The sequence below is a fragment of the Diplotaxodon limnothrissa genome, linkage group LG18 (assembly GCF_057381915.1).
Source record: "Diplotaxodon limnothrissa isolate DT_005_m linkage group LG18, D_limnothrissa_male_GT1.1, whole genome shotgun sequence".
NCBI classification, from domain to species: domain Eukaryota; kingdom Metazoa; phylum Chordata; class Actinopteri; order Cichliformes; family Cichlidae; genus Diplotaxodon; species Diplotaxodon limnothrissa.
The window spans coordinates 4954295-4978410 of NC_140613.1; the positions used below are offsets into that span (position 1 = coordinate 4954295).

General features: G+C 40.0%; 2 protein-coding genes across 4 annotated transcripts in view; one reads left to right on the forward strand and one right to left on the reverse strand.

The window, feature by feature from the left end:
- LOC146612923 (inactive double-stranded RNA-specific editase B2-like) overlaps positions 1-1398 on the forward strand; it is a 36042-nt gene extending 34644 nt beyond the window's left edge. Inside the window, exon 10 of the mRNA XM_085377814.1 lies at positions 1207-1398. Within this exon, the coding sequence (XP_085233940.1) occupies positions 1207-1398 (192 nt within the window). The remainder of the gene's footprint in view (positions 1-1206) is intronic.
- Positions 1399-2458: 1060 nt separating this feature from the next.
- LOC146612927 (WD repeat-containing protein 37) lies at positions 2459-23651 on the reverse strand. Of its 3 annotated transcripts, XM_085378045.1 has the most exons (15): positions 23511-23651; positions 20465-20632; positions 15643-15739; positions 15234-15329; positions 15044-15108; positions 13934-14020; positions 11301-11436; positions 10955-11026; positions 10692-10736; positions 10296-10372; positions 9977-10217; positions 8803-8944; positions 7727-7861; positions 7357-7471; positions 2459-7160 (listed from the first exon to the last, which is right to left on the reverse strand). In XM_085378045.1, the coding sequence occupies exons 2-15, from the start codon at positions 20600-20602 to the stop codon at positions 7029-7031; spliced, it is 1578 nt and encodes a 525-aa protein (XP_085234171.1). In that variant the 5' UTR covers positions 20603-20632; positions 23511-23651; the 3' UTR covers positions 2459-7028. The 3 variants fall into 3 exon arrangements, with proteins under 3 accessions (XP_085234171.1, XP_085234170.1, XP_085234169.1); XM_085378044.1 differs by lacking the exon at positions 13934-14020 and having other exon boundaries at positions 9977-10214; XM_085378043.1 differs by lacking the exon at positions 13934-14020.
- Positions 23652-24116: the final 465 nt, after the last annotated feature.

Genomic DNA, 24116 nt, shown 5'->3' on the forward strand with positions numbered 1-24116 from the left:
CTTCGTTTATGTCTGAAGTCATAGGAAAGATGTAGTTTTTAAGAAACTACTTACTACTTTAGTACTTGGGATCAAGCATTTACCCCTGGCACTAAGGGGTGGAGTGTCAGGCGTGATTTGTGACAGAAAGATAGCAGGAGGAGTGGAAGGGAAGGTTTACAACGTGGAGATGGTGGCGCTGACAAAAAGACAGGGGGCTGACGTGGAGGTGCTCAGATTTTCATTGGGAGTGACAGCATCAGGAGCGAGTACATCGAGAGTACAGTTCAGGCGAAGCTGTGTGGAGACAAAGTGCCGAGGAGGATGGGGTATATTTGGGTATATTTGACAGAGGATGTTAAAGATGGAGCTGCCAGGCAGGAGGAAAGGAGGAAGACCAGAGAGGAGCTTCATGGATGTAGGACATACAGAGGGATGGTGTGTGCTAGACTCAGATGATCTGCTGTGGTGATCCCTAAAGGGAGCTAAGACTTGTTGAAGGTGTTGAATGAATGTGGAGGGTTTTTAACTCTCCTCAGCGTCTGTTTGCTTCAGGAGTTGAAGACTGGAGATGGAATCAGTTCTGCTAGCAAAGACTAGATGGGTTGTAGATCTTCACTGGTGGGAGGCAGCAGTGCACTTCCAGAATGGAAGCTGGAAGTTACAAACTGGGTCCATTCCTCGGCGCTCCAGGCAAACAAACGCGAATGAGACATCCCTTCATGGCTCTCCAGACTCCATACTTACCCGTTTATACCAGGTGTGAGCAGGACCCAAGTTTCACACTGGACCATAATTGGCTGTCAGACTGTAGGAACTTTCCTCCTTCAGCAGACGGATTTGAAAACCGTCTTTTACTCATTTACATTTTCAGTTTGAACACTTTTCTGACGTCCTGACTTGTCACACTCTGCTGGGTATGACGAACAACATTAATGCCCATCCAGGCATGTCACTCCCAGGTCCCAGCTGCTGAATCTCCACCTCTCCTGGAGCCATCGTTAATGTCATTAGTGCCACCTTAGAGTTTCCTGCGTCATCTCAAAGTGACACCTGTCCATTTCCACTAGACAGGTGTCATTTTGAAGAGGCAGAGAAATATTTTTACCTGAAAATATAATTTAAGAAGTGCAGCACACTGACTGGACTGTCAAACTGTAAAAATAAATAAAACCAGAGAGTTATATTGCAATAAATTAACTGTTTATTTTTGCCTTTCTTTCTCAGCTAATCAACCCTGTAATCGGGGCAGAATCCACAACAGGGACGTATTGTGCTTCCAAGATGTCTGCTCAGTGCTACCAGAGGGCGGTGCAGCAGTTCAGCAGCGCTCTGCAGGGAGGTGGTCTGGGGACGTGGCTGAGGAAACCGCCAAAACTGGGTCACTTCACTGTCAGTGTGTCAAAAACTGAGCGTTAAATGGTGATTATGGAGGCTGCAGGTTTTCCTTTTGGCACCGCATCACGAAGAAGTTTTATTTTATTTATAATAAACTACAAAAGTAAAAGTGGCCTGAACAGAGCTGGGACAGACAAAGTTAAATAATTGCAGATTAATACAACGTAACAACACTGTTAGATAACAGACTAACAGTCTGAATGAACAATCTCCTCCTGTTTTGGTCCTGATGCGTTATAATTAATGCAGAGGGTCAAGAGGGCTTCATGAGGTCCCTAATGTGAATAGCAATTGTACTAATAGCACCTCTCAAATCTTTTGTACAAGTAAAGATAGGCCAGCATATCCTCACCTTCCAGAAGTGTCCTAATAAAGGTCTACAGCTCGTGTCAGTCCTTGTGAGAAATTAAAACAATAAGTGTACTGTAACAAACGTTATCCCAACCTTAACCAACCAGCTGAGCCAGCGACACTGAAATTTTAGCCGTGAATCAGAAGAGAGTCCCAACATTGAGTTTGAAAGATTTCCCTCCTCACAAGTTTTGTGTTCTTGTTTATTCTGTTTAGAAATGTTGTGTTTGACGTCTTATTATCTTAATGTAGGCTGGAGAGAGTGCTGTAGGCTCAGGAGTGTGATGGCACACTGCCCCCTAGAGGTAGGTGGTGTGCTTTACAAACTGTAGAGTCGAGGTTTGATGAGCAAGAAAGTCCCGTTTTCTCCTTTTAATCTAACTTTAATTTACTTTAAAATAAGTCTCTGGAATATCTGTAATTAATGTGTTTCTATGTTAATTTATAGGAAAAACTACATTTTGTTGAATGTGACCTAAAAGAGAACTTCTTATGAAAGCCATCGGTGTTGGATACTATGAAGTTTCCATTATTAGACATGCAGATTGTCTTCTATATTAGTCAACTATTTTTATCACTGGAAATAAAATTATTTGTGTTAGTTTGTGTTGTTTTTATCTACAAATGCACAACAAATTTAAAATAAAAGCCTCCGTCCTAAAAATGTCCCAAGACATTAACACAATATACGCACACACAAATCAGACAGCAAATGTTCAAACAGCACAAATGTTTTATTTTTGTTTCACAAGCGACTGCTTGTTCCTCGTTGCACAGCTATAATCCACAAAACTCAGTAACATTTTCCTTTTTCTTTTTTTTTTGGAGAACTGTGAGCTGTTGTGTTTTTGTTTTACATCGACCACACAAAACACAGTTTAAACACCGGGAGACCACAGTCTGACGAGGGTTCAGGATGGCAGCTTAATGACGGGCGATGCTCAGCGATCGGGTTTTTCTGATGGCGTGAAAGATGAAACTTAACGTTCGGTTAAAACTGGCGAGTCGTGAAGGTGGTAACAAAGTGGCTCAGTGTTGGTGGAAAGAGCAGTCGAGTGCAGTGAAAAAGTCAACAAGGAAACACACACACACACAAACAAATGTTCTGTCATTAAACCAGGGATGACGGCCGGAGGAACAGATTAGAGCCCCAACTTTAAAGATAATGACCACCTCTGCATATACATGCGAGATAAGAATACAACGCGTCGGTATTTACTACAGATTATTCATCTACTTCATGTAATCAGTCCATTTTCAGTCTCTTGTGTGGCGTCACTTTATCTTCAACATCAGAGCACAGCCCTGCACAACAGCCTGAGAGCGCTGCTCGTCATTTTCCGAATCAGTTTTCATTTTTTCCTGATACAATTTTGAGATTTCCTATCAACCTCCTACTCCTAGCACATTTATTTAGATTTCACTGATCTCTGAAGTTCTTTGTGTTCTCGTAAGTTAGCAAAAGCTCTGACAATAACAACATATGCAGCTTAATACAAAATAAATATGAGTAATGCTGATACTGGAAGGAAATCCTGTCTGTGCAAACAATTCTAAAGAAACCACAAAAAAAATGTACAAAACAAAACCTCTGCCTGCGTCTTCCCTGGCATAAGTGACAAAATGAATTCTGTGAATGTGAATGAAAAAAATCACTATCAAGCAACAAAACTGAGTTACACCAGACAAGTGGTAACAACGTGTCATGTTATAAAAAAAGAAACACGTTGCAGCCACGTACAGCCAACCTTTCTTAATATATCACAGTCTGTGACACAAATGTTAAAGTAAGAGGAGTTCAACATTTTGCACACACACACACACACACACACACACACACACACACAAAAGAAGATTGAAAAATGGTCTCACGATGTCCAACCAAGCAGAAACAAACATGTTTGCAGCCTGATATTTAAAACTGTTCCAGCCTCTGTGGCAGGCTTCCCTAAACTTTAACTAACACTGAAGTTCAGACCTCTGTGCTTGTTTCACTTTATTCAGACTAATGATCCTTTCACACCTTCTATCATCAAACAGTTCTGCTGGAAAGTAAATATTCAGGGTTGCAAAAGGCGGCAGTAAAGCTCGACCATGTTTACCCACAAACAAACAAATAAAAAGGTATTTTGTTCCCACTGAAGAGATAAAATGTTAATCATATCAGTGTGCTTTCTACAAACCAGTGAACGCTCCACAATTATAAACATAAGTTTTACATGAATTGTGCTTGTTTACTGTGTCACTGCTGTAACTCACGAGTGGAACACACACACACACACACACACACACACACACACACACACTACAGAGTCTCCCATTCCCTCAAATGCAGCTTTGGCTGAGTCTTTTAGTGGCAGTGGGAAAGCGAAGCCAGTAACAGTAAACACGTCGCAACAGTGCTCACTTGTTTTGAAGTACCATTAAAAAAATGTGACACACAAGAGAATCCCCACGATATCGTTTCAACACTATTCACTAAAGGGCACTGCGATAAACTACAAAAAGGTTTTACAATCATGTCAGGCATTGGTACAACAGCTGGACTGAGCAGACAAGGGAACATTTCAACAGATCGATCTCTACGTTTGACGACACTTCTTTGATGCTCATTTAAAGTGGATGTTTTTTTTCCTTTATCAGATGTCTGCACTGCAGAAAAAAAAGTGCATGCCTGTTGGATTCCTGGATCTGGGATAAACACACAGGGAAAAAAACAAAAACAAACAAACATGAAATCTTCATTTCTATCTGAGCAAATCCTGATTTTGCTGTTTAACACCGACTGGCTCCAAACAAAAGTGAGTCTCTAATTAAAATTCTAGCGAGGAAAGGTTCGTCCTGAACATTGCAGCACAAACAGAGCTGCACAAACTGGAGTGAGACAAACCCCTGTGCTGCCAGCACGAGATATTACCCTTTTTCAAAACCACCATCCTGACCATTAAAGTCCTTCAGGTTATGTGCCACCATGTCAGCTGACCAACAGCCAAAAGTTACCAGAAAAACATTTATTTCCAACAGCAGCAGCAAAAAGAAAAACTGTAACAGATACTTTTTTTAAAAAGTGCATCACTTGTTTATGCTTGCTTTGACATAGCTGTGACATCATCACACCAAAAAAAACTTTCCACCACAGGACCAATCGGGAAGTTTTAGGGTGACGGTTTGCCAGTTTGTCAATGTGGGACTTGTTTCAGGGTCAAATACCAGCTACTACAGCTACTAAATTTAGAGAATTCTTGAATGGGTTAAACTATGAAAAAGACTAGAAGAAGAACCAGCAAACTACTGGAAGCCAGGTGGAGAACAAGGAAACGGAGAAAAAAGATGAATAATGCAGGATGCCAAAGAGTCATTGCATGCTGACTCATGTTAGCCTTGGCAAAAACCAAACAGTGATGTGAAACAAACAAACAAAACAACAGTAGTACAAATGTCCTAAACATCGATAGGACCAACACATCAAAAGTGGCTCTGAAACACGAACAAGGCCAGTGGATGCTTTACTGCGTCATAGATCAGCGTAGTCTGGTAACACACCTGCACATGACTCACTGCTAGACTCAATGCTAGGTTTTGCAGTAGATGACAGCAACGAGCAGTCAGGGGTTATGTACTGAGGATTAATAATAAACCCAACATGGTTTAACTGAAGAGTCTACATTATTTAGCATGCAACGTTAGCTAGTAGCAAGTAGCTAACATTAATATCCATAAACAATAAGTAGCAACTTTTAGAGCTAAAAACTGAAGATGTGCTCAAAACTGCAGTTCCACTACTGTCCACTTGAGGCTGGCTCCAGAAGTGAGTGAATTCACAAAGAGCGCCGTGTTAAAATGCCCAACTTTACCGCATTAAAGAGCCTGTTTATAGCGAAAAACGCTTATAGCCTAGTAGATAGTTTCCTCCCCCATAACAACTCTACACAGGTTTTTTTTTTTTTCCTATATCCATCCATTTGCTTACTGTTAGCTTCAAAATTGGAGGTGTGGCGACTTTATCTGACAGGTATTGCAACACAGGTCACTGTATGGACATCGATACCATGTTGGTGCCTTTTGGATACCAACACGGTGGCTCCGAGCAACCGTCGCTAATACACTCATCTAAAACCAATGAGTGACATCACAGTGGCTACATGCATCTTTTATATACAGTCTATAGTTCAAACAGACAGTTGGTTATGTGGAGTAGTGTAATGTTTTGCTGCAGTACCAGTTACTCTTGTAAAATTGTTAGCTACTTGCTAAAGTTTCATGATAGCTCACCAACAAGCGGCCACTGGATGAACGTCGGCAGGCTCACATCGAGAACTCGCAGGAGTCATTTTACAGCCTGTATTGTAGCTTACTGGTCCTCAGTTACACTCTCATAACTATTGGTTTTCATTTATTATGCGAGTTACAGACAGAGCCAGGAGCCAAACAAAATGTTTGGAAACTTATTTCAGTTTCCAAGAAAAACGAAGAAAAAAAAAAAGTCAAATATAATAGTGAATGCTGAAAACGAACGCTTTGTTAGATCCCAGTGCAGGACATGAGACTCAAGCGTTCCAGCAGTGAGGGCTTCCACTGCCACGTTGCATCATAACCTAGGAAATGTACGTGACGCAGAAAGTAAACAAGTTTCACAAATAAGTTTTCATTGATGTAACTCTTGCAGTGTATTAAACAGGGAAAACTAATGATATATAATGAGTGGATCCTTTAAAGCAGCAGACCGCTGTCTTTGTCCAGCATGAATCTGCTGTTAGTGGCACAGATTAGATTTAGAGTATTGCATTTTAAATCAGCATCAAGCAGAAACGTCAGCACGTCACAGATCTGATTTAGCATTAACAGAATGAGTTTTTGATCGCGGCAAAGAAGAAGCTCGTGTGCTTTTTTCATTAGAGATGCACAGGATTTTTTTTTCTCTTTTCCAGATGTTAAATCACTTCCACGCAAAGACCACAAATGTGTTTTGTATATTTTGGCAGCGGTGATTTAGTGAGCGTGACAGATGGAGTAGACAGCAAGTGCAAGGCCTTTTTCTGCTTTACCCCAAACAAAGGAGGAGAACAGAGCTCAAAGGACATCGAGTACAAATACCGACCCCCCGTGGGCTCAAAAGACGGCTGCTGGAAACGACAGGAATTTCATCCTGTACATTACAACATGAGACAACTTTTCATCGACACAAAGGTACGAGACAAGTTTTCTCCAGCCGCCTTTTAACCCCACTCAAAGGTTTCAGTGTTTGATATTCCAAACAGACTTTTGGTGGCATTTCCCTGTAAGGTGACAGTAGGAGGAGGTCATTTCTCCTGCAGCAGAGCGGGGATGTTTATGTTCCAGCCGATGGCTTGCCGATCAAAGCCACAGGTGAACAGGTTGCAGGTGGTGTTGTCTTCACACCAAGCGGAGCAGCAGACCATGCGCCGGTGACCCTAAATCATAAAACAGAAGACGCGGCAGCTGTGAGGGTGACATTTTTACTTTGACGTGGATCCTGAGCATCCTTGTTCTTAAGCAGTAAACAGAAAATTTCAAGAGGCTGCACTTTTCATTTTTATTTCTGTGGCTTAAATTCTTAGTGGAGGTTTAGTCTTTGTTTTTTGTTTAAATGGTAAATCTCGCACTCACCTGTCTGTTGCTTCGTGGGAGTCGAGCCAGTCGCACCCCGGACATGTCAAACAGCCGGACCTGCCGATTGTCGTGAGGAAGAGCGATGATTTTCTGGTTCACCGACACGCTGATCCTGAAAGGAGTAAACAGGGAACACAGGGTCAGGCTTTATCTGCAGTATATGGTCTAATCAGAGCCAAATCACATTCATATTTGAAAGAGCAGGGGCGCGTATGTTTGTGACATTTAAAACTGAGCCTTTTAAGCTCAATTCTGCTCCCTTATAAATACATTTGTAGATTTTTAGTAGACCTGCGTAGTCATTTTAATGTATTCCTTCCTATAATCGTTACTTTTTAATGACATAAATATAAACAGGTTTACACACCTGTTGACTGCAGAGTCTGTGCGGATGGTTGCTATGGGCGACCTCATGTTCTTCAGGTCCCACACTTTGACGGTTCGATCGTCGCTCCCAGACACCACGTTATCTCCCACTGTGAACACTGCTGACGTCACCGTGCTGCCACAGGACGAGAAAACAAGTCCAGTTTAGACTTCAGAAAACTTTCATTTCATCAGCTTCTTGTTCTGTTTCCTTTTAAAGCCGCTGTAACCGTTTCCATTACCTCCTAATTGCAGTTAGGAGGTAGGAACTGAAAACGTAATGTTTTATAGTGGATTTCTTTCAGATATCTATCATCAGTAAAGATAGTGGGTGAAGGGGCAGTGGTGGTATAAAGCCCTGTGCAAATATTAAATGATTTACTAGTCGTGCTTCACTCTGAAGTTGATAGATGGTCACTGTAAAGAACAAACTCTGATTACATAGATCTATCTTCCACCTAATCTTATATCCATCTGTGCTTTCCTTCACTCCCTTGGTAGTAGCTCCAATAAGCTGCTTTAAAGTTGAGAAGCAAACAGTAATTCCAGCCCCGCCCACTTTGCATTAGCATAACGTCACGTGTAACAGGTCGCTGAATTTTCTTCCACCCTCTCTGGTGACCATGTCAGTGTTAGTCTCTTGCTGTGTGCAAAGCTCATTTCACAGGTTTGTCACCAGCAAAGAAGAGCTTGTGCACAAATATGCCAGCAGCTGAAACCAAGCAGCACCAGCACTCAGGAATGAGAACTGACTATTAGTCCCCATAAAGTCCCTCATTAAAATATCCATCTTTACTGTGGCTTACAGCAACAGAAATGACTGTTAAAAATGGTACTGAAAAAGGTTTTTGTCTTTATAGCCAAACTCTCTATTCCTAATACAACACACACGTTAGGAAACATGTATGAAAGTTTGCATTATTTGAGACATAGCTGTATGCATCTATACACCAATGCAAAATAACTGGGCTTCCACTCCACTGTGGTTAATTGTACTACAGCACTCTAAAGTGCTCTTTATGAACCACCTGCCATAAAGGCAACAGATAGAGATGGATGCATGGGTGTTCGGCTTACTCAGTGTGCCCCTGGAACACGTTGACAGAGTGGATGGACGGGTCTCTGAAGTCCCACAGCCTGAAGGTGGTGTCCCTGGACGAGGTGACTACCAGACGCTGGGTGGGGTGTGTGCAGCAGTGGGTCAGCTCCTGGTCGTGCCCTGAAGAGACAGCAGCACACAGTGAGGAGCATACACACCTCCTTTTTTCCCTTCATGTTTATCTTTCTTTTTAAAAGCTGCCATTCTTACACTGAGGAATGTTTTCCAGTGCAGCTACACTGCACCATCTCCCGTTTAATATCTTAATTTATTCCAATTTCACAGAGAGACCTTCATTCGGCTGAACACCGCCCAGTTCAAAACTGACTGCAGCACCTTTAATGACACACAATCCCTCCCAATTTCCTGGTTTTTGTTCATCAGTCAGACAGATACAAACTCCACTGTCTGACATGACATCAGTAGGCAAGTGTAAGCACGTCCATCACAGAGGCAATCAAAAACGTTAGGAAATATTGAATGTTATAGTTTGATAAGCGAGTAGAAATAATGATTTATTTAGACATATGGTAAAATACTTTCTTGTCTGAAACTACACAAACGTGGGGCCTGATACTACATTTCTACACGCCTTAGAAACACCACAGGCCTCCTCTCAGGAGCAGAGGAGGCCTGTGGCGATTTAAACCGATTACATTCTCACTGCATTCCTCTTCTGCTTTGACGTAATTGGGAGAAGATTTACGATTCCCTGCTTTTCAAAAATGGCAGATTCCAAGTTGTACAGGTCATCTGTGTTTTAAATACAAACTGAAAGAATTAAGGGCAACACAATTACATCTCTGAGATAATAAACATCTACTTTAGGGAGATGACTAAATACATGCCAATGAAATAAGATCAGCACCATAAAAGGAAGCAGAATTTCATAACTGTAGTGCAGAACAGATGATTTGAAATGTTTAAACAGTTCATTTTCAACTAGAAAGGAGAACCACAGCTTTGCTCTAACTAACCAAATCTGACAATATAACCAAAAACACTTCACAGAAGTTGGGTCAACTCAACTCAACTAATAAAATGTCATCAAGTCAACTTCAGAGAGATTGAAAGGCATATTTTTCTCAGTGTGGGCTCCACATTTTTATAATAAACACAATATTTCATATTTCAATACTTTCGTCTTCCTACCAGTGAGTGAGTGGACCAGCTCTGACGTCTCCACATCGTACAGATTGGCGGCTCGGTCCCAGGAAGCCGTCACAACCTGTTTGCCCCCAACCAGCCAATCAGCAGCGATCACCACACCCTGATGGCTGCGGAGAGTTGTAGTCGCCACACGGATGGAAGGGCAGTCGTTCGGCCCCTCCGCCTCGCCGTCGGCCTCATCTTTGTCTGAGAAGTCCACGTCGTCTTCACAGGGTGTCTGCTGCTGATGTAGGAGGGAGAGGAAGAGGCGTTGACGACAGGAACACTAACAAGTTTTAAAATATTAAGGGGGAAAGCTTACGCTGATATCAGCAACAGGCTGTGGAGTCGGCAGCTGCACCATGTATCTCCAGATGTGAGCTGTCTGATCTCCAGATGCTGTGGAGGAGGCAGAGATAAAGGGGTAAAACAGCTGCTGAGAGTCAAGGAAAAACTAATAAAAAGAAATAATGCTCCATTTGTGTCCATGTTTTACTTTATGGTTAAAACCAGCAGTAAAAAGACAACAGCACTTATTCGTTGACACTTTCAGTCCTTCTGCAGAAGCCTTCTCGTGTCTGGGTTATGGTTTCTCAGATGTATGGAAACAATATTTCACTTCAGTTTTATTTTTCCAGCTGCTGCAATAAGTACACGCAACACAGATTTGGCTGCTTCAGCTTTAACTCTTAGTTATGTTGATACTGTCGATGGTTACCTGTTAGAGCCATCTGTTCAGTGGGGTGGAACTTGATGGAGTTCACTGTGGAGACACAGATATGCACTCTGTCACATGACAAACACCACTGAGGCATAGTATACCAAGTAATGTTTTTCTGACTGCCAGTTTTATGATGGCTGTTTAATCACTGTGCAATAACAATTTTAGCAGGTCACAATGCTGCAGGATCTACTCCTTAAACAGAAGAGATTATCACGTGCTGGTTCAGCAATTCCAGGGTTGGACATTTCTAACTCTACCTGATCCTTGATGACCCATATATTTGAGGAGGCACTTTCCCGTCTCAATGCTCCACAGCATAGCAGAGTGGTCTGTTGGAAAGCACACAGGACAGTCTGAGTTTTTATTTATTAACAATTGTCCATCACGCTTTAGTTTAGGTCTCAGCTTGGAAAGGAAAAAAAAAAGATCTTAAACATGTTTAAATATGTTGACATTGTAAACAACAGAAGGAAAGATAAAGACACATGAACCTCTGAGTTTGAAGACAGAAGATGAAGCTAGAGACAAAACCACCGCCACAGAAATGAAGAAAAAATAAGACTGTATGACGTAAATAAAGTACGAGAGCATAAAAGAAAATACCTGCAGACGCTGTCCCGAGCACCACAGGTTGGGTCCTGGTGACGCTGAGGTCCCAGATGCCGTCCCTGTGACCCACATACTCTTTGACCAGCTGGCACACCGCTCTGGACGTGGTCGCTTTGAAACTGGACACAATCTGATGGTAACATCAAGCCAATGTTAACACTGACCAGGAAATCCCAGATAATCCCAGACGTGTCCCTAACAGGATTCCTACACACCTCACCTTCTCAAACCCCCCCCCCCAACCCAAACATTCCAGGATCCATAATGTCACTAGAGGTGACTGAGGGGTCTTACATAAAAATATGTAAGAAATGTCTTTAAGTCTTTTCCGAATTGGTCAAATCTTTCAACACACCCAGTGTGAGGCCCCAGACAAATGTAAAACTAACAATGGAAATAATAAAAACTAAACAATCAACTGAACTGAAATGTGTAAACTCGCTCTGGAAACTAACTGAAACTAAATTAAAAACTAAATAAATAACTGATAATTCTGTTATTACAAACCAAATCCCTGACCCCACTGTCTCTCCTGACACTTGTCATCTTTCTCTGGGCCCCTCTTTGGCATTTTGGTTTGTTTGTTTTTTATTCTTTAAAGGGGATAAAAGTTTTAAGATGTTACTAAATCTAAAGTTCAATTTGATCACAGATTTTATTGTTAAGCCATCAGTTTCTCGAGCTGTGTAGGAACCCTGGTCTGATGGAGGGAGGGAGGAAGCAGGTCAGCAGGACTGAGGATCACTGAGGAGCTGCTCAGCAGGGTCCTTATAGTATGCCAGTGCTAATTAGCTTTGGTGAACAGCAGTGTTATTCACTGGGTTCAAGAGCTTTTACCAAAATATCTTTGTTCCTGTTTCTTTTAAAGCTCCTGAAGTATCAGACTGGCAATCGCACACTCAGACGAGCTTTAAAACAAACTACCAGACAAACCCAGATGAAAGCATTCGCATTATTCATACGGTATCAGTACTGCGGATCACTAAAACTAAAAAAGAGGGAGGAAAAAAGAAAACAAAGCGGCCAAAGTTATGGTTAGACACGAAACCGAGGAGTAGTTTTTGTCATCTGTATCAAGATTTTGTTGAGACGTTTACATTAAAGATGGGGATGATACAAACAGGACTTCTGGTTCGTTTTGGGCACAGACCACTAAATAAGTTCCAACTGAAACAAAGTAGGAGAACATCAAGACAGAAATCAATCATCTGATACACGAATCAAGAGAAACATTAAACAAAATCTGAAGGATTGAAGACAACAAATGATAGTCAAACGGATGACAGGGTGTGAACCAGCGGTTGTGATTGTTAGCAAGCAGAGCAGTACGTTCTCGTGTACAAAAATAAATAAATAATATGAAGCAAGTAATTTCTTATGTCTTCTGTTATAACACTGGGAATGATATTAATCCATAACTTGTGCACCTGTAACATCAACGCACCATGTTACATTTAAAAAAGCAGCAACAGGGACGTTTGGGAAGGTTTAAGGAAATGCGAAGCGCTGCAGAAGAATTATGGAGCAGTGACTCTCTACAGTTTGTAGTGTCAGAGTGCAGGCTGCCACAGCCACAGTGAGATTTTGCTTTTCTTAGTAAAATAATCAGTTAAAAGTGTGAATTATTTATTTAATATATCACTCCACGGTATGAATAACAGCTGGTCTTCTGTTCGGGGTCCCCCACTCGGCTGCTGGTTTCAGGCTGCTCTGCATAAGTATCATTCTGGCCACCAAAGTCCTCAAACTCACAAAGAGAGCAAACATCAACTTTCTGATGAAGGATCATCAGCAGTGATGAGAGCTGGACATGCAGCTACAGCTGAGCAGTTTTCAACAGAAGAGTCCCCATTTTCTATGTATTAGAAAATACTATTTTCTAATACATAGAAAATACTATTTTCTATGTATTAGAAAATAGTATTTTCTAATACATAGTATTTTGACTACTCCCACTTGGGGATCTTAAATTAAATAAATAAATAAAACAGCTATGGTAAGGCTTTTGAGTTTTAGAGTCCCATGCCCTAAAAACTGTGATCATACCTCATGTTTTTACCAGGAAAATGAGTCGTTCTGTCTGGGTTGTTACTTTAATTGAGGAAGTTCAAGTAACTCGGGATTCCTACGGCCAAGTTTTAAAACAAATATGAAGATATGTTTGGGTTTTCTGTCATTTTAAGTCACCCAAATATTTAAAGTCACCATTAATACTGACAGTTAAAAAGTAATCCAAGTAAAAACTAAACGTTTTTGTTTAAAAAAGCAAAATCTGTTATAGGCAAAGACTTTTGAGCAGGCCACACACGTGACTCTGCCAGCAATGATCTACAGCAGCCAGGAAATGCTCCTCAAAAAGCATTTTGAAGCTGGTCCGTGTTAAAGATGCCTCCACAGTGTACCATTATGTGAATGCCGACGGTAGCGGCATAAAACGAAATAAAAAGGTGCAACTGAAAAGGCCCGTTAGGGAGATGATAAAGAGCTGGTTTATCTCACGCAGGTAATGAGAGAAAAGCTCAAAAGCCTACATTTGGATGACCAAGTCTCTTGGGGAGGGAGGTTCGCCCCCCTGGCTGGGCTGTTCATGCATATTGGCACACAAGGGGAAGAAATCAACAAGTTACCCATGAGTCTCCACCCCACAACTCCCAGCTGGTTACGCTGAAGTTGCGGGATCCACCTACTCTGGCATGGCAAGAATTTGAACGCGGCTACAAGCAAAAAAGTGAAAAAAGAAAGCAAAGCAATTCTTTTCTTTAACATTCAAAAGTCATGTGAGCTCACACGGACAAAGCGGAAACAGGCGCTAAATAAACCTCCTCAAATTTTTGTCTTTACTGACCGCAAAACAAGTGACACTGAACATTTTTACTGCGTTGTTTTCTTTATATAATTGAGATGGACAAAATAATATTAAAAATAGACTAAGGGTGCTCTTCATGATGCCAACGAGCTTCGTCTCTCCTCCCATGGCTCAGAAATGATGCATCTATACTGAAGTCTTGTTTTTTTGTTTGTTTGTTTTTTAAATTGAGGTGACGTATACGAGCTGCACCTCTACACGGCACAGTTTACTCTCACTGTGCTTCCTTTGTTGTGCTGTGAGTAAGAATCAACAGATAATAGAACATGGTAAATGTATGATATGAATAATGTGCCATCACACATAATGTGTGATAAACCTGAAATAAAGAAATAATTTTATGGCAAAATGTTGAATCATCACACAAAGTAGTTGTTTATTTTACCACTGACACGCTTACACAGCCACACCGTTTATTACCCTTCAGGTTATAATAATGAAGGTAAATAAACAGCCGAGAACTTATAAGAAGAAGACACTTGTACATAAATTGGAAGGTTTAAAAGGAATATTCAATATAGATTAAAACAAACAGTATTACTACTGCTAATAATAATAATCAGCTATTTTTGTCAGTTCAAGTATTTAATAAGTAACTACCTTTTATCTGAGTTCTGGGGTCATTTATATCAATTATTTTGAGCTCATTTAAGGAAGAGCCACAGTTGGAGGAAATGAGGAAACACGTTAGTATAATGAAAAGCACCCAAAGGCTCACAAAAACTGAACTTCAGATCTTTTGTGAAGGAAGGATTTACAGAAACTCTGTTCAATAAGCAATAATTACAGAAAATTTCCAAAACCTTACAAACTGGTAACTTATAATATCAGATACATAAAACAATTTAATTTACAAACATTTTCGATTTACCTTGCTCGTTGAGGCCTTGTAGGTCGTCTTCAGCTTTTGAGAGAGCTGGCTGGTGCTGTGGCTCGCTGTGAATTTCATACAAAAACAAAAAGAAGTCAGAGAAGTCAAAGGTCAGAGGATTAAAACAATCAAAAAAAAAGATGAGTAATATATCTATGCTACCTATAACATAACTGTACATGAATCTCACCTTTTGTTTTAAGTGCTCCTTTTGCTAAATCCGCCCCTTCAAATGTTTGTCCCTCTGCAGCCAAGCGATCATTCAGTGTTTCAATCTCTCTGCGTACTGAAAGTCAAACATGTCGCGCATTAAAAGACATCTGAATGTGTCGTTTTATTCACCACAGCAGGGTTAGCAAGTTACTCTCCATTGCTGAGTAGCAGCTTTCTGCTTACTTGGCCACAGAAACTGATAAATTCATTTTATTTTGTAGGAATTTATCATTTTTTTCATGCATCTCAATAAAAAAAAAAAAAGTTAAATGCATTGAATAAAATTAAGAAATGCAAACTGCTTTCGTTTTTGTGTTGGGTCTCTTGCTGCACAGTGAATTATTACAAAAGCTAGAGCAATCACTTCTGCTTTCATGGGAACTTACATTCGAGGTTTTCTATGTAGAGGTTTTCAAACTCCCTCTCGATCTGACTGAACAGGTCCAGCAGATTGCTCCTCAGAGACAGAGGCAGCTTGGAGTCCTGGAGAGGGTGGAAAAAAGGAGAGCATTAAAAAAAACGTGGAAATATGAGGGATTATCCAAAGAAGCTGTTCTGGTCACTTGGCCACCTTACTGACGTGCCTCTGCCCACTTATTTTGAAGGATTAACTAAATTATATCTAACTTAATTTCACTGACTAGGGCAAACAAACTGCTTCCTCTGGATGTTTTCAGTGGGAGGAAGATTTCATTACCCTGAATAGATTCGACTTTGTGCCATTTTCTAACCTGGATCATTGAGCATGCATCAGGACTGACTGTGAAACATGACAAAAAATGCTTCAGACATTTGCTGGCGCTGCCCAAAAATAAGGCATTACAAAGACGTTTTCCCTAGGAAGGTAAACTTCTACCATCCTGTTGCAGAGTTCTCCCATAGATTTCAATCCATTCTCTGAGCACGAAAACAACATTACAGAGTGAGAAAGCCTGCAGAACAAGCAGGCTATATATCTGGTACCAACAGCACAAATTTACTGCAACAAAGCACAGGAACAGCCTCTTATCACACCATAAACCTGGAGGAAGGAAATAATCGTGAACTCAGGCTCGGGCAGGAAAGAGGAAAGAATTAGTAAAATCATCCATAAAAGTGAAAGAAACAGTGAGATGGTTACAGAGCACTGGGGAGGTCTTGGTGCCTTACAGGTCTGAATGTGTTTTTATAGGGCAAACAAACAGGCTTTGACAAATGTATACCATTCTGCAAGACTACTGCTGCTATAAAAGGAAACTCTAGACAGAATTTCTCTTTATCCCATTTTACAATGTGCTTTAAACTTCCTTAAATAATCTATAATGTGTTGTAATGGACTGATATACAAATAAAAATAAATACACAATATCTGACTTTTTTTTAAAGAATGTCATGGGTTAAACTGATATTTAGACGATTTTAAAAAATGTCCATCAATGGGACATTAATCACTGCAGTTTAGGTTAAGAGTCATTTGATAACTGTAGCTTTCAAGTTTCTTTAAATTACATGAAAAGCACAAAAGATTTAACAGAAAAAACCGAAAAGACACAAAAAGAAAAAAAGAAAAAAAAAAGGTAAGCGTGCACAAATTCAGACATTTTTTAGAGGTTATTCCCAAAGGCAACATAATGTGATGGGAAAGTCTGCACAGTAACTGCCTCTGATTAAAAAAATAAATAAATAAATCCATCCTCCCTCTTCACCCCTTATCCAGCTCAGAGGTCAGGTCACCAAGCAAGACCAACACAGAGGCAGACAACTGTTCATGCTTTAGAAGCTCTAATAAACTAAACTCGACAATAAGTAAAAAACAAATACCCAAGGACAAAAACTATGATGAAATATATGACACCTGAGGGTGTGCTCACGTCAGGCATTCCACACTGCGCCTGAGCATGCCTGCAAAAACAGCATAGTTGGACACATGTAGCATGACTGGTGATGAACTCTACCCTAACGACAGCCAGCACATGTACAGAGAGGGCAAAAGTCATCACCTCCAAAGATGATGACCACAAAAATGTATAAAAAGATTAACCTTGTCATAGTCTGTAGGAGCACTTTACAAGAGAAGAGTATGTGAGAGGAGAGGGTACATCCTTAAACAACTGTTAAAAAAGTCATTTAAATTAGTCAATCTTTTAAAACTACTTCTGCTTAAAATATCCATGTCAAGTTTTAATTATATTTTCATTGTTTTAACCCTTTAAATCCCAGTTTTATTACATGAGCGCCCTGTTTTTTTAGCCCCAAAAAACAAAAAAACTAAATATTTTCCAAAAAAAAACATTTGAAGTAATATTTGTTTGTTATTATAATTAGGCCTTTAGATGGACTAAAGATTGGCACCAACAGTCATTTCGATCGCCTTTTATTTTTTTTCCAGGAGCGCATTTCATAAAATGCACACTATCGACCACGCCCAAAAAGTGCTATAAAAAATTTATATATTAATATTTTATTCCACTTTAAATTAGCCAATCTTTTAGACCTACTTCTCCTTGAAATATTCATGTCAAGTTTTAAAATAATAAAAAACAAACAAACATAAAAAGCACTGACAAAATGTCCAGTGCTTTAAAAATCAAGTGTTATAAGTCAGATTTGAATCCACCTGAGAAGGCTTTTTCACAGCGAGTAAACAGTTTTGTGTCGCTTTCCGTCTGTAGTTGAGTCAGCAGCTTCGACACAAGCACGGAGTGGAAGAGATCTCCAAGCTTTGGCCAGTCACGATGAAACGGGTCAGTGTGTGGAGCTCTCTTCGTTGTGTACTCTGCACAAAGCATGCCTTCTTTCTTTGACTGCCTTTGTGCTCGCAGCTACTTACATAGAAATCGGTCGTGGGTCAGCATTCAAAGGCTAAAGGGTTTGTGCTACATTTGAGATAATGACGTGAAAAAAAAAAAAAGAGGGCTGACTACGACACAATGCTGCATGATGATACATGTACTGCTGCGTGAAGCCACAAGTCTATAGACTAGAGCACACTGAGGTATGAGATCTCAAAGTCCAAAACGACTGAAAATCTTTGCCTAAAATGAATCAAATGAGGGCAAAATGCAAAACAATCTTATGTTTTTAATTAGTCTTATGCTCAAAAGACAAATTCCTTTATATTAATCCTTATTACCGGTGTGGAGAACATTTTACGCACATGTGAGAAGTCAGAATATGTTAACATATATGAGCCTTGATCCCACAGGATTCAACATAACCAGCGGGTCCAATGTTGGGTAAATACACTGGCCAGGTGCTGGAGAGTGACATGTTTCCAACAGACAAGTTCAGCCAGGAACCGACTGAAATGAAACATAACTAATGACTATTATTTTTCTGTTTTCACATGAGTAAACAGATGTTCAAATAAAAGCTTTACATTTGGTGAATTTCCTGTAACCTTTGTTGCAAGTTGACAGCGATACCTACAAATGCAGGCATGATACAGATTTTGAATACAACCAAAATCCACTGATACATTAGGCTATTTCCTTACAGACTCAGGATTAGTATATAAAGAAGGTGATGTAAGATTCAAACACCTGCTGATTCTTCACATCAGTAGAAACATATGCAAGATTGAAGTCACATCCTTCATGTGCATCATTATTTACATAGAGCAGCACTATTGTGATTTGCATAAGAACAACTTTTCCACCTCAAGTTCACAGAGCTGAAAACATCCCATCTTCTCTCAAAGACATACTAAACAGGTCACAAACACTGATTTATTTGTAACTGCAAAATGTAGATATTATTTAAATAAACACAAAAGAAAACATCCTGTAATCTAGAAATAGTCACATTTTTTAAGGAGACTAGAAGTGCAGCAACGACCACACCTCACCTCCACCTATTACTAATCAAGCCTAAACTACACCAAACGTATACAACTAATGCTAAAGCTCTACAAACTATGAGGGAAGTTACACTATTATCTGAAACACAGAGGGCGAAACACCTGAAACTTACCTCCATTCTCATGAAGGATTCCAGATTATCAGAGGACTGAGACCAAAAGGGACCAGAGTGAGAAAACAAAAAGTCATGAGGAAGGGATTACACCACGTCTGGTTAGAAACAGGCGCTTTCAGCAGGTTTAAATCTGCAACAGATTTAAACCTCTTTTCACTGCATGATCACAAGTTCAGCTTCCACATTCAGGGAGTTTTAGATTTGCAATTTAAGAAATTTGCACAATTTCTTCTTCTTAAGGTTATGAACCTTTCTTGCAGCAGGAAAAGCACGGATGCTGCTGACAACATTATCAATGTTACCGCTACGCTCAGGTGTCTCAGTAAACTAGAGCTGCTGAATGGTGGTAAAGTGATAAAGACCTCCATCTGTGCTTTTCCTACTGTGACATGTGAAAAGGACCAACATACAAACGCAAAAATAAAACAATAAATTACCTTAAATCAAGAAACAAACGCACATTGATTTTGATCCGAACAAACGATCCTGATATTTTTATTTTTATCTGAAGGTGCTGGACAGTATGTTAAAGCCAAATGCTAAAATGCCTCCCTGGCAAATAAATGACATGCACTGATCCTTTAAGAAACTGCAATAAAAAGGTGCTTCAGTGATTTTTGTAAGTGGTTAGATTACAGGTACACCAGGCAGGTGAGACAAGCCAGTGAACTGTGTTTCAGTTCAACAGGCTTTAACTCTCCCTGCTCTACATGTGCACCTCTAACTGAAGCCAAGTCTTAATTCAGAGGCTCCTAATCCTTTCCCTCTCCCTTTTTTTCTTGATTTACTCTCGATTCAGATAATTACCTCCAGGTAAGCTGTGTTTACCCTGCATCCTACGAGTATTTCAGCTCCTTATTGGCAGGCCACAGAGAAAGCGAGCAAGGTTTTTAACACCTGAGAAACAGGAACAAACACCACTGAGCTGAACGATCCACCCGAGCGAAGTTCAAATGGCTCAGCCTGTTCTAAATCCATCTGTTTATCCACTAAATGAAAACAATCTTACAGCACTCATCCAGTAATTGTGGCAAGCCAGCAACAATATAAACCATCATGTGTCCTCTAAACGGTTGTATTAAAAGCTAATTGGCTTAGGCTTACAACCAAAGTGCTTACGGGTGCTCACAGAAACAGCAGGACAGCACCAGGCTAATGCTGAAAGACAGCAGAGGAGTGCAGTTTCCAGAGGAGTAGCTGGAAATACAAGGCAGTTTTCATCCGTTCTCAGGGTACAATTTAAGGAATCATCACCTGTCCCTCCAGCATGTCTCTCTGCAGGCCGGAGCGGTCCTGCTCGGTGCTGTTGGTCCTGCGGATGGACAGGCTGTGGGACTTCCTCTTCTGCTTGGCCTGGCGGGCAGCAGCGCTACTCCCGCTCTCCACTGGCATCCCTCCGTTCAAACTTGATGCAACCACAGACTGAAAGTATAAAATCACAAAAGAGAGGCTGACCAAAGGGCGAAGAGAACAGATCCAGTCTTCTTCACTCACTGCAAAGCATCAAGACGAAATCCTAACCACTGCCAAGTACTGCACTTGGCAGTGGTTTTATTTGGCAGCTTCCACGTGTGAATGTGTGAAATGACAAAGTGAATGAGTGTGAAACAGAGTGTTGCTCAGCGAGCACGCTTAATAAATCCCACTGGGATAGAAACTGAGAAGCTAACAACCACATCACAACCTTTTCTTTCAGCTCCAGAAACTGAAAACTGTCTGTGTTCAATATTTTGTTAGAAGAAGCTGAAATGTTCCAGTGAGAGACGAGCAATATTTGGAAGAAAAAAAAAAGATTATGGTTTCACAACAGCCAAAAGCTCATTCAATAATTAGACATGTAGATTTGCTACATTCACTAATAGAAATGTTCTCACTTTATGCAAGAAACGGCTGCACATGCAATATATGAAAAAAAAAAAACCTCTGAAATATTCAGTCTTTTTAACTTCATTCTGGAAACAAATAATACATTTGTAAAATGGATGAAGCAACAGGCAGAGAGGTTTTTGGAGAAACAAAATAATTGTTTCCAGATTACAAAGATATATTACTGTAATAAAATCCTGTCTCAGGTAACATTAACCCTTCGGTTATTTATTACAACATTAATCTTCATGACAAAATACAGAGAAAATTACATTGGATTGGACCTTTTGGCAGGCCTGCTCTGGCCCGGATTGTTCAAACCAATCTGCATAGTGCCACACCCACTTTTCTCTACCCAAGGAAACCAGTTTACCTGTAAGCTTACCAGAAAGGAAGCAGTTAAAGTTTTATTTTAAAAAAGAAAACAGAAGGTCTACAATATTAAATCTAAAAAAGCATCAGAATTTCCAACAGAGGAAACTGAAATAACAGCACCAGAGAAGGACGCCAGAGACGGCAGAACACTCAAAAGTGTTTTCTCTGGAGTGACAACAGTTTAAATGTTTTAAATAGGGTTACTTATGGCTCTGAGATGCAATTACATGAAATCTGCAAGTAAAAAAAAGAAAGAAAGAAAAAGAAAAGGTCTCATGTCAAATTTAGTGTAATAAATAGAAGAATGGACAAAAGAGGAAAAGAAGGACGAGGAGTTGTTGATCTGTGAGCCCAGGCCTCAGGTACAAACCTCTGAAGTACATAAAGTTGAGTCAAAATGTCAAACATTTTAATTTGCATTATAAGAGAACTTCAGTAAAGTTAATTTTATACCTACTCCAAGCATAATTATCTGTGGCTACAATAAAGTACTTAACGAAAGAAAACAGAGTCACTGATGAACTGCAAAGTCCTTAACCCAACACTGGATTAATTATGATCCTGTCATTTGAGCAATTTTAACCCAATATTAATTTTTCCTTTAATATCACCGTTAATGCCAATACCAGTTTATCATGGCACAAGTGGCCAGAAAATCAGTGTTTTTAGATGATTTTATACTTGGGCATTTTTTTAAAAACACATATTTTACCCAAGGAACATAACTTTATGGAGTTGACATCCACCCACTCATGTCTCCTTATGAGGGTGGGCCAGGTCAGTCATTTTAAGGGCTGTAACTAAAATGAATGCAACATTTTTCATGACTTCATTAAATGTTCTAAAGATACAGGAGAGAGAAGAAGAAAAAAAAATCAGGTGGGCAGCACTCACTGACTCGTTCTTGTCATTTCATAAATCAGTGAGAGAGAGCAGAATATTTTCCTCTTTGAAGTGTTCAGGTTGGCGTTTAACTTGTTTATCATGAATCATAACTACAAAACAAAATCCCACACCATGATAGAAGCGGATGATCAACATCCTGCCCACTCCTACATGTTATGCAGCTGAATAATTTCTAAGATGTTAAAAGAAAGCCTGCTGATCATACATTCATCAGGACCCATCACTTGAGATGTATGTATTTTAAAATAATCTAAATATTACGAATGACAAGTTACTTACCCCATCTGACTTACACAAAAAGCCTATGTGTGTGTTTTGCTCCAGGAACATTTCTGAGGTTTGAGTAATGTTTACACTTCACTGCTTACTGCCAGAAACAGATTATCAGAAGTCGGCTGAGGTGATAAGAACGCCAGGTTGCGTTGGATGACTTTACCCTTTCTACCGAGAAAAGAGGTCTGGCCCCTGTGTGCCAACCAACAGTCATCGTCGACCTCTTAATTTTATTTTTTTCGGTTTTAAGTTTTGTTGGATTTAAGAACCAAAACTACTCAGTTATATTTAACCAACAAAACAGTTGGATTAGGTTCAGGAAAGGACAGTAATTTAGGTTCAACTACACAGAGAAACACGAAAGGAAGATTAATTTTTGGATGTTCAAATCAGTCTTCACACACATCTGAGCCTGGTGTGTGTTACATTTGTCCTTGAGTTGACACAAAGGTGTCTGGATACTAAAACATGCAAATAAGATGCGTTTTTAAATCACCAGTCAGGCTGAAACTATCACAGACATCAGAGAGTCGTCTATCCGTTACTGCCCGTTTCTGAGGAATAAAACCAGCCTTGTTTAGCTGTCTGGTGCCTAGTTCCTCCTGCTGACTGTCACTGGTGTAAGCGCAAAGGTCACATTATCTTGCATTACATTTGGATAAAATGTTTTTTATTTAAAAAAAAAATAGCATTTAAGGTTTTAAAAAGAACGAAAATACCTGGGGGGGAAAAGTGGACCTTAACATTAGCAGTTCTAGACAATTTAAAGCGGCGATGCCCAGCTTAGCCAAGCTAACGTTTCCCCGATTAGCTGGTGCTGCCAGGCATGCTAACGGGCTAACGGTGAAAATAACCTGCTCAAACATGGAGGCCAACTCACCAGAAAGTCTACAAATACTCGTTTTTATTTCGGGAGTGGATGGGAACTGATGTCGTCGCTAACATTTTCTTCAAGGTCTGAGAATGCTGCGCAGGTTTTGTCCAAAATCCGCGTTGACAGCAGACGGGTACCGTTACGCGAGAAAAGATAACGAAGCCAATTCCGGTCCGAGGTTTTTTCGCAATAAAAGCCTACGCCGGTCACAGCAAAACTCCATCCAGACTTTGTTAGTTTCTTGTTTTCTTGATTGTCGCCACATAAAAACAAACTAGTCTAAATTTATGGAGCTTTTACAAATAAATTACATGTTTTTGTAAATTTGGCTTCATGAAAATTAAATTAGGGAATGAAGCCATTTCAGAGATATAATAAAAGCACTAAAAGCGGTTTTAATCATGCTGGTGTAAATGCTTTCTAATAATGGACATAATGAACAGGGTCTAGGAAAAGGTCCAAGCTCTAAAACCAGGTCTTAAAAATCCCAGAAAACACACATCCGTAAAATGACAAAAAAACAAGCAAACAAAAACGTGACAGTAATCGACCCCAAATAGACATAATGGTGGTAAAAAGAGATGACAAATAATCACAGCATAGCACAAAGAC